General features: G+C 44.1%; 1 protein-coding gene across 3 annotated transcripts in view; it reads left to right on the top strand.

The window, feature by feature from the left end:
- Positions 1–11210, top strand: part of LOC122562281 (protein kinase C alpha type) — a 381850-nt gene extending 370640 nt beyond the window's left edge. For all 3 annotated transcript variants that reach the window (XM_043715075.1, XM_043715073.1, XM_043715076.1), the window contains one exon: positions 7063–11210. In XM_043715075.1, the coding sequence (XP_043571010.1) occupies positions 7063–7227 (165 nt within the window). In that variant the 3' untranslated portion in view covers positions 7228–11210. The remainder of the gene's footprint in view (positions 1–7062) is intronic.
- Positions 11211–11789: the final 579 nt, after the last annotated feature.

The following is an 11789-nucleotide window of genomic DNA, read 5'->3' as shown; positions in this document are numbered from 1 at the left end:
ACAAACAACAGTGGACCCAACACTGATCCCTGTGGAACAGCACTGGTCACCTTTCTCCATTTTGAGAAACTCCCTTCAATTACTACTCTCTGTCTCCTGTTGCTCAACCAGTTCTTTATCCAACTAGCTAGAACACCCTGCACACTGTATGACTTCACTTTCTCCATTAGTTTACCATGGGGAAACTTATCAAATGCCTTACTAAAGTCCATGTATATAACATCAACAGCCCTTCCTTAGTCACTTCCTAAAAGAACTCTATTAAGTTGGTAAGGCACGACCTCCCCCACACAAAACCATGTTGCCTATCACTGATAAGCTCATTATTTTCTAAATATAAATAGATCCTATCTCTCAGTACCTTCTCCAGCAACTTTCCCACCACCAATGTCAGGCTCACTGGTCTGTAGTTACCCGGAATATCCCTATTACCCTTATTGTACAGGGGGACAACATGAGCAACCTTCCAGTCCTCCGGCACCTCACCTGTATTTAAAGATGCCACAAAGATATCTGTCAGGGCCCCAGCTATTTCCTCTCTCACCTCCCTCAGCAAACCCTGGGATAGATCCCATCCGATCCTGGGGATTTGTCCACCTTACTAACCTCTAGCATACCCAACACATCTTCCCTACTTATGCCAACGTGATCCAGACTAATCAGACTTCCATCTTTAATTTCAAGATTCATCATGTTCCTCTCTTCAGTGAACAGTGATGCAAAGTAATCATTCAGAATCTCACAGCCTTCCTTCATTATTTTTTAGTAGACCAATCCTTTCTCTAGTTACCCACTTGCTTCTTATATAAGAATAAATGCTTTGGGATTTTCCTTAATTCTGCTTGCCAAAGCTATTCCATGACCCCTTTTAGCCCGCTTGATTCCTTGTTTAAGACTTATCCTACTCTTCCGATATTCCTCCAGGGCCCGTTCTGTTCTTAGCTGCCTCGACCTTATGTACGCTTTCCTTTTCCTCTTGGCTAGTCATACAATTTCTCCTGTCATCCACGGTTCACAAATCTTGCCCTTCCTATCCTTTGCCTTCAACGGGACATGCCTATTCTGTACTGCCATTAACCGATCTTTGAAAGCCCCTCCCACATCTCAAATGTGGACTTGCCTTCAAATAGCTGTGTCCAATCCACTTTCCCAGCTCCTGCCTAATTTTGATATAATTGGCTTTGACCCAGTTTAGTACTCTTCCCTTAGGACCACTCTCTTCTCTATCTACGAGTATTATAAAACTTATAGAATTGTGGTCACTGTTCCCAAAGAAATTCCCCACCGCAAATTCTACCACCTGTCCTGGCTCGTTCCCCAGTACCAGGTCCAATATGGCCCCTTCCCTCGTCGGACTATTGACATACTGCTTTAGAAAACTCTCCTGGACACTTCATACAAATTCTACTCCATCCAGATCTCTGACGCTAACTGTATCCCAGTCAATGTTGGGATCCCATCATCACGACCCTATTGCCTGTTTACCTATTTGTTCTTCTACCTCACGCTCACTGTTGGGAAGTCTGTAATACAGCCCCAACAATGTAACTGTACCCTTCTTATTTCTCAGCTCCACCCATAATGCCTCACTATCCAAGACCGCCACAGTGTCCTCCTTTAGCACAGCCGTGATATCGTCCCTAACCAGCAATGCTATTCCGCCCCCTCTTTTACTTCCCTCCCTGTCCTGTCTGAAGCGTCTATATCCTGGAACATTTAGTTGCCAATCATCATGCCCTTCCTTCAACCAAGTCTCTGATGGCAATAATGTCATACTCCCAGGCACCAATCCAAGCCCTAAGTTCATCTGCCTTACACACTGTATTCCTTGCATTAAACTAGATGCATTTCAGGCCACCAGTACTTTTGCGCTCACCTGCTCTCTGCCTATTCTTCCCTTTATTAATGGTATCTTCATAATTCTTACGGTCTCCAGTCTCCACCTCGCTGCCTACTTGTTTTCTGTTCTGGTTCCCAGGCCCCTGCCACATTAGTTTAAAACCTCCCCAACAGCAGTAGCAAAAACTCCCCCAAGGATATTGGTTCCAGTCTGGTTTGGATGTAGACCGTCCATTTTGTAATAGTCCCACCTTCCCCAGAACCGGTCCCAATGTCCAACAAAGTTTTCTGCCTGGAGGTCAGTGTTGAGTGGGGTCCCGCAGGCTCTGTTCTTGGGATTCTGCTCTTTGTAGTTTTTATAAATGACATGGATGAGGAGGTTGAGGGGTGGGTTAGTAAACTTGCAGATGACACAAAGGTTGGAGGTGCCATTGATAGTAACGAGGGCTATTGCAGGCTGCAGCGTGACAGAGACAGAATGCAGAGCTGGGCTGAGAAATGGCAGATGGAGTTCAACCTGGATAAATGCGAAATTATGCATTTTGGAAAGTTAGACTTGAATGCTGAATATAGGATTAAAGACAGGATTCTTGGCAGTGTGGAGGAACAGAGGGATCTTGGTGTTCAAGTACATAGATTCCTCAAAGTTGTCATCCAAGTGGATAGGGTTGTTCAGAAAGCATACGGTATTTTGGCTTTCATTAACGGGGGATCGAGTTTAAGAGCCGCGAGGTTTTGATACAGCTCTACAAATCCCTGGTGAGACCACACTTGGAATATTGTGTCCAGTTCTGGTTGCCTTACTATAGGAAAGATACAGAGGCTTTGGAGAGGGTGCAAAGAAGGTTTACCAGGATGCTGCCTGGAGGAGGGCTTGCCTTATGAAGAAAGATTGACTGAGCTTGGACTTTTCTCGCTGGAGAGAAGGAGAAAGAGAGGTGACCTGATCGAGGTATACAAGGTATGAGAGGCATGGATAGAGTCAACAGCCAGAGACTTTTCCCCAGGGCAGGATTGACTGGCACAAGGGGTCGTAGTTTTAAGATATTAGGAGGAAGGTATAGAGGGGACGTCAGAGGTAGGTTCTTTACACAGAGAGTTGTGAATGCATGGAATGCATTACCAGCGGTGGTGGTGGAAGCAGAGCCATTAGGGACATTTAAGTGACTGCTGGATATGCACATGGACAGCAGTGAATTGAGGGGTGCGTAGGTTAGGTTATTTTATTTTATATTAGGATTAATCCTCAGCACATGGGCCAAAGGGCCTGTTCTGTGCTGTACTTTTCTATGGTCTATATTCTATGTTCAGACAGGTGCGCGCACGCGTGCGCGCACACACACACACACACTCACTGACAAGCATGTACACACACTCAAAGACATACACACATGGGCCAAAGGGCCTGTTCTGTGCTGTACTTTTCTATGGTCTATATTCTATGTTCAGACAGGTGCGCGCACGCGCGCGCGCGCACACACACACACACACACTCACTGACAAGCATGTACACACACTCAAAGACATATACACGCATACACACACACATGCTCACAGACAGGCGGACACACACACATGCTCACAGAAGGGCGCACACACACGCTCATAGACAGGAGCACACACACATGCTCACAGACGGGTGCACACACACACACACATGCTCACAGAAGGGCGCACACACGCTCATAGACAGGAGCACACACACATGCTCACAGATGGGTGCACACACATGCTCACAGATGGGCGCACACACACACACACACATGCTCGCAGACAGGTGCACACACACACATGCTCACAGAAGGGCGCACACACACACTCATAGACAGGAGCACACACACATGCTCACAGACGGGTGCACACACAGACACACACGCATGCTCACAGAAGGGCGCACACACACACACACATGCTCACAGACAGGCGCACACACACACATGCTCATAGAAGGGCGCACACACACATGTTCACAGACGGGTGCACACACACACACACACTCACAGACGGGTGCACACACACACACACACACAAATGCTCACAGACGGGCGCGCACACACACGCTCATAGACAGGAGCACACACACACACGCACATGCTCACAGACGGGCGCACACACACACTCATAGACAGGAGCACACACACACACGCACATGCTCACAGACGGGCGCGCGCACACACGCACATGCTCACAGACGGGCGCGCGCACACACACACATGCTCACAGACGGGCGCGCACACACACTCATAGACAGGAGCACACACACATGCTCACAGACGTGCGCGCACACAGATACACACATGCTCACAGACGGGCGCACACACACGCTCATAGACAGGAGCACACACACACACACACACGCTCATAGACAGGAGCACACACACACGCACATGCTCACAGACGGGGGAGCACACACACACACACATGCTCACAGACGGGCGCGCACACACACTCATGCTCACAGATGGGCGCGCACACACATAGACAGGAGCACACACACGCACATGCTCACAGACGGGCGCGCACACACACACATACACACACACACACACGCACATGCTCACAGACAGGCGGACACACACACACAAATGCTCACAGATGGACACACACGCACATGCTCACAGATGAGCGCACACACACACACGCACATGCTCACAGACAGGCACACACACACACACAAATGCTCACAGACAGGGGTGCACACACACACATGCTCACAGACGGGCACAGACATGCTCACAGATGGGCGCACGCGCACACACGCACATGCTCACAGACGGGCGCACACACACACACACACAAATGCTCACAGACGGGGGCGCGCACACACACACGCACATGCTCACAGACGGGCACACACATGCTCACAGACGGGCGCACACACACACGCACATGCTCACAGACGGGCGCGCACACACACGCACACAAATGCTCACAGACAGGCGCACACACACGCATATGCTCACAGACGGGTGCACACACAACACAAATGCTCACAGACAGGCGCGCGCATACATAATTAGTTCCTAGCCCACTCTGCAGCATGGCCCTTGGTCTTGAAGTTGCTGAGCAGCAACAAGCACCTGACTGACATGTACCAATATTGGATGGGGCATCACTGGGTGGGGCATCACTGGTGGGGCATCACTGGTTGGGGTATCACTGGGTGGGGCATCACTGGGTGGGACATCTTTGTGTAGGTCATCACTGGGTGGGGCATCACTGGGTTGGTCATCACTGGTTGGGTCATCACTGAGTAAGTCATCACTGGATGGGGCATCACTGGGTCAGGCATCATTGGGTAGGTCATCACTGGGTGGGGCATCATTGGGTAGGTCATCACTGGGTAGGGCATCACTGGGTGGGGCATCACTGGGTAGGTCATCACTGGGTGGGGCATCATTGGGTGGAGCATCATTGGGTAGGTCATCACTGGGTGGAGCATCACTGGGTGGGGCATCACTGGGTAGGTCATCACTGGGTAGTTCATCACTGGGTAGGTCATCACTGGGTAGATCATCACTGGGTAGTTCATCACTGGGTGGGGCATCACTGGGCAGGTCATCACTGGGTGGGGCATCACTGGGTTGAGCATCATTGGGTAGGTCATCACTGGGTTGGGCATCACTGGTTAGGTCATCACTAGGTGTGTCATCACTAGGTGGGGCATCACTGGGTGGGGCATCATTGGTAGGTCATCACTGGGTGGGCATCACTGGGTAGGTCATCACTAGGTGTGTCATCACTAGGTGGGGCATCACTGGTTGGGGCATCACTGGGTAGGTCATCACTGGGTAGGTCATCACTGGGTGGGGCATCACTATGTAGGTCATCACTGTGTAGGTCATCACTGGGTGGGGCATCACTGCGTAGGTCATCACTGGGTAGGTCATCACTGGGTGGGGCATCACTGTGTAGGTCATCACTGGGTAGGTCATCACTGGGTGGAGCAACACTGGGTAGGTCATCACTGGGTAGGGTATCACTGGATAGGTCATCACTGGGTGGGGCATCACTGTGTGGGGCATCACTGGTTGGGTCATCACTGGGTAGGTCATCATTGGGTAGTTCATCACTGGGTGGGGCATCATTGTGTCAGTCATCACTGGGTGGGCAACACTGGGTAGGTCATCACTGTGTGGGGCATCACTGTGTAGGTCATCACTGGGTAGGTCATCACTGGATGGGGCATCACTGGGTGGGGCATCACTGGGTAGGTCATCACTGGGTGGGGTATCACTGGGTAGGGCATCACTGGGTAGGTCATCACTGAGTGGGTCATCACTGGGTGGGGCATCACTGGGTGGTTCATCACTGGGTAGGTCATCACTGGGTAGGTCATCACTGGGTGGGTCATCACTGGGTAGGTCATCACTGGGTGGGTCATCACTGGGTGGGGCATCACTGGGTGGTTCATCACTGGGTAGGTCATCACTGGATGGGGCATCACTGGGTGGTTCATCACTGGGTGGGGCATCACTGGGTGGTTCATCACTGGGTAGGTCATCGCTGGGTGGGTCATCACTGGGTGGGTCATCACTGGGTAGATCATAACTGTGTGGGTCAAGAAGTGATCCCAACAGTGATCCCACCAGCTGACCAAGTTTGAGCTGGACAGGTGAGTGCTTGTGGAGGTGAGGTGAGGTGAGTGTGGGCACTTCTGTCAGACACCTACCACTACGTATACCTGAAAAGTGGAAAAATTCTGCACATTTTTTTATTTCCAAGCAATTGGGAAATGCAGAATTTATCATGCAGCAGAATGTTTAATACTTGTAACTTGCTGGATTGCTGGAAAAATGTCTACTTTCCAACAGTCTGCGCATTTGATCATTGTAGCCAATTGAACAAACTCTAGGGCAGTTTGTGGGGAAGACAGAAACTCGAAAAATAATTTCTGCAATTCATATCCAGATTGTGGCCACTATCAATGCTGAGGTTATTTAAACTTGCATTCTTTATTTCTGTGTGAACCTGTGTTCACATTACCTCATGGAACCATGCAATATTCTCACAGGAGTGCAATTCCCAAACATAGTCTGTGCACGATCATTCTGAATTTGACTGCTGGGAGTTACTTTCTGAACTCCGGAAATAAAATGTTAATTTTATGCCCTTCCCAAGTTCAAATATCACTAACTAGTTCTTCATTCAGTGAAAACATCCACCAAAACATTATTTGTGTTCTTTCAATAATCATCCTGACCTTCTCTTCTCTCTCGACAGTGCGGCCGAAGTGCTGAAAACTTTGACAAGTTCTTCACACGAGGACAACCAGTGTTAACGCCACCTGACCAGCTAGTTATAGCTAACATTGACCAGACCGAGTTTGAAGGATTCTCATTTGTAAACCGAGAATTTGTCCACCCCAGTTTAACCAACGTTGTATGAAACGCAGGACAAGCAGCAACAGCAAATAGGCCTTTGTTTAAATTGTCTAGAATAAATCAGCAATTAACTTTACAAGATAATAATGTTCCAAAAAAGTTAAGGAACAAGCACTTTTGATTTTTAGAAAAAAAATTAATATACATTAAAGAGATTTATTGACAATTTTAACGTCCAGCTTTAAATCAGTCTAATATAATTGTGAATCATTCTGATAACTAAAAGACAAGAAGGTTTTAAAGAAGCATTCTCCTCTGCTGGATCTAAGTTTTTTTTAAAATGCTGAGATACAAATTGCAATATACAAATGGCCCTGGCCAAGGGACCAGCTCTTTCGTTTTGTCTTCCCAATAATCAAAGATGGTCAGCTGTCTCAGTATCAAAAGCAACTGTTTCTCCAAAATATGTTGTGGATGAACTATGTTTGAGGAAATCCAAATTTGTATCTCATAACATTCTCTATCTGTAACTTGCACTAATGTATCAAATTGATATTTCCATTTTGAATGCGGAACAAGGAACCTGAAGGTATTGCAGGGAATTAGTTAAAAAGGGAAGCAGAGGATTAAAACAAACGATCAAATTCTGTTGGTATTTTAACATGTACTAGAAATCACTGTTCCAAGTAGCTACTGAGAGGATGTAATACATTTTCTCCTGTGAATCACATTCAGTTTAACATGTTCCTGTTCAAAAATACAGAAACTAAATTTAGTGCACACAACTAATATTCAGTGCAGGAATTGATTCTGCTACTTTTATATCAAACTGCAAAGAATGCTGTGCTACAATTGTCTAGCTCATACCTTGTTACAGTTTATCATATGGGATGAGTTTTTTTTAGGAATAGCAGCATTCATCTTGCAGCAGAGCTTTGGCTTTGATTTTGGTAGAGCATATCTTCAATGTATTATCGGAGCAACGACTTCATACAACAGCGTGTGGCAAAACTGTCTTTCATTGTATTAAAACATGCAATGAAACCATGTTATTGCATCTCTAAAATAGCATTCAATTACCTGAGCGACATTTTGAGAAAAACAGTGTGGCACGTCTCATGACAGTCTCCCTTTAAAATGCTGACTGAAAGTTTTCTCAAACTTTTAAAAGACCTATTGCAATTTTTAATCTAAGGAACAGATTTTTTTCTTCTGAAGGCGTTTGCTTGTACTGTTAGAAAGCAACCTTTCAAAGAAAATACATTCAAAACCTATTAAAGTACTTGTTGTATTGTTTAGCTCCTGTACTTATCACTACAAGTAAACAAAACTATTTTGGTCAAACTTACTTTATTTTTCTTAAGGTTGAACAGTAAATGCTAAATCTTAAAAAAAGCCACATTTAAGTCCATGTGCGCACCTTCATTCAGTTTATGAAATGGGAGTCAGTTAGGATCGTGTTGCCTTGATTTTGGAAACAGTAATTTAGTAACTCACTATTCTACCTTTAAGAAATGCATGTTGGAATACAATATAGCATGTTGTTGATAGGTGCTGTATGCAACAGCATTATGAAAGCACGTATGTTTGGCTGTTGGTCTAAACAGTGTTTGCTATATCCAAGTTGAAAGTGCACCTTTTTAAAAAAAATACAAACTACAATTGAAAATAGCAAGTTCTTTTTAAGTCGCATCCTTCTTCAGTGCTTGTTGTTCTGGTTGATGGTCACACTCATTTCTACTTTTGTCATATTGCATAATTCAAAGTGACATGCCTGAATCTGCCAATTTATTGAAGATATAGAAAGTATATGTACACACCCATACCCTGGTACCTGAAACATCAATATTTAAAACAAGCATTAATTGATGCTGAATGCAAAAATTTTAAGTGAATGAGAAAGGTGAATAAAATATATAAAACACGTATGAAACACTGCTATGTGATATCTTTCACAATTTATAGTAAGTTTTTGGACCAAACGTTTTACTAATTGTGTTTACTTAGTCAGCTTGAGTACAAATATTTACTGAATGGAAGGTGCTAGGAGGGGGAAATGCTTGTAAATTAAATGCTAATATCAATGTATAATATATATTCTCTTAAAATTGAAGAAAAGGTTCAATGTTGATCAAGTGTCTGATCTTCAAATATCTCAAAATTATTTCAAAAGACAGCCCTCTCAAAAGATTAAGGAATTAACTTTGACATTAATCTGAATTTTTGTTTATTTTTGAATGAAATTAAGAAGATATAATTGAAGGAATGACTTGGAGAAACTTTTAAGTCCCTTGGTTTATGAGACCTGGAGTATAACGGTAATGTGTCACATTAAATCTTCTCCCTTAGATTGCCAGAACCAGTAAGCACCCCGTTTCTGCATCTCTTGTTAAATGTTATCCAGTTATTGTAATTCAAACTATTGTTTCTCCAAACCAATAAAACAGATAGCCAAGTAAAAATAGTTATTCACCTTCTTTGAAAAAGGGCTAAGTATTGAAAGGAATATTGATAATGAGACTGCCTCTTTAAGTATGTTTTGAAGCTGTTAAAAAGAACACTTGCATCACTGTACAGAACATTATGCAGGTTATGTTGTCAAAAATGATATGTACTGCTGAATAAGATATGTTTTCAGGTAATTTGTTACCCCACACTCCAAATAAAGCTTCAGCCACTCAACTCCCTGCTTTCAGTTGCTTTACACCAAATTGCCACACACTTTTTTAAGAGTTCTTTAAACAAAAGCTTTTACATTAACTTATAGATTATATATTTGATCAACATGAGTTTTAAGGTGACAATTCAATCACATGGCTTTGTATGTTTTCATAAACTGCTCGAGCTTAACTCTCTCAGCTTATATTCAACTGGCTTCTCCTGTTAAACTGCTGATTCGCCTGACACAGTCAATTGTACACTATTGACTGGCTGCAGACTTCATATCATTGCCTTATCAGCATCACTGCAAGTAAAACTAAAACGTGACTCTAGTTGAGTATGTAGATTCGCAGAATACAGCAATGACATCATTACCCTCCAGCAAGTAAATATAGTCCTGCATTTCAGACAGACCACTTAAAATGGGAGGTACAAATGACCTAGTCAACTGTTTTAGTGACAGGGAGAGAAAAATCAATCTCTCTGAATTATTTGGGATGCCCAAAAGTTTGCATTCTATGTAAATTAGAGCGATCACTAACATCTTGAAGTGACGGGTTTTCTGTATGGAAGGTTTTACGCGACATTTCATAGAAAAGCCTCCCATGTTTCCTCTCTTCACACTATTTTGGTGAATAAATATCCACATATCTAGAATTCACTTTTTTGTTAAAAGGTATGAACGTTCCAAACAGCACTGATATCAGGATTCTTCAACATTGACACATTTCATAAAAGCCTTCAAACCCAGTAACATTGCAGAAAACTACGTGAGGCTCAGCAGGAACTGCTACAATAATTTGAGGGAGTTTCTCGCTAAAATTGCACAGTGGCTGTCATGACTGAGGGAGTCGTTCTGACTGCAAAAATTCAATATATTCTGCAGGGTAAGCTATTACATCATCGTTGTCCTACAGATTTTTTTTAAAATCCAAAAATAATCAGCAGTTCAATTCACTTTAACTGAAGTTTCTCATTGTTTACACAGCGAGTAAAATTACAAGAAAATCACTTGAGAAACACAATATGTTCATATAAACCAAAAACAAAAATCACAGTTTCTCATCATGAAGGTGTTATTTCAAATTTCTGATTTGCAATGGCAAAAGTCATCTCCCCATCATTTATCATAAGCAGTCATATTATTCTCTTTAGCACTGAATTCTAATTAGGACCTGTAGTGAGCCGGAAAGGAAATGAGAACAGAAGACTCAATATTCACTTAGAAATTGGTAGATTACGGTACATTATCAAAATGCAATGTTTTACTTCATCTATTATATATTAAGAGACTTGCTTTCCTCAAATTGTTTTGCATGGTATTGTTTGTTATATGTTCATTGTAGTTTGACAATGTGTAAAAAATAAACAAAGTGGCTGTCAGAAGTGTTTGCTTTGATTTCATTGTCCCCCTGCAGGGTTTTTGTTACAGTTCTTCCTTGTCTAAAGATGATGCAAGTTATGGGGTGACAGGCACTGAGCTGACCAGGAAGCCACTGTCTGTGTTTAGTGTTAACCATTTCAGTGTCGAGGCCTCAGGGATCAGTCAGGGGTTCAAGGGTTACGGGAAGAACACAGAGAAGTGGACGTGAAGAACGTCAGATCAGCCATGTTCCTACTGAATGGTGGAGCGGGCTTGAGGGGCCAAATGGCCTACTCCCATTCCTGCTTCTCACGTGTTAAGCCAGATCCGTTTCACCACTGAAGTCCAGTCTCAACTTTCTGACACGTAATTATCAAGAATCCAAACTCATTTATTTCCTCACAAGCCTTGGGGCACAGGGGCCTATTGGCCCTTCCATTAAAATCAGCACAGTCTGAGCATCAGAGCTGGGACCTGGCTTTGATATGGCCAACCACTGCTCCAGGAATAAAACCCACTACCCATTTGGATCATCACAACACTTCCTTCCTAAAAGGTAAAGAATGGATTGGGCAATAAGGTGACACATTGTCAAGTTGTAC

This window comes from Chiloscyllium plagiosum, chromosome 24 (genome assembly GCF_004010195.1).
Source record: "Chiloscyllium plagiosum isolate BGI_BamShark_2017 chromosome 24, ASM401019v2, whole genome shotgun sequence".
NCBI classification, from domain to species: Eukaryota; Metazoa; Chordata; class Chondrichthyes; order Orectolobiformes; family Hemiscylliidae; genus Chiloscyllium; species Chiloscyllium plagiosum.
Note: the sequence above shows the minus strand (reverse complement) of the source record. Positions and strands in the feature narration are given on the sequence as shown.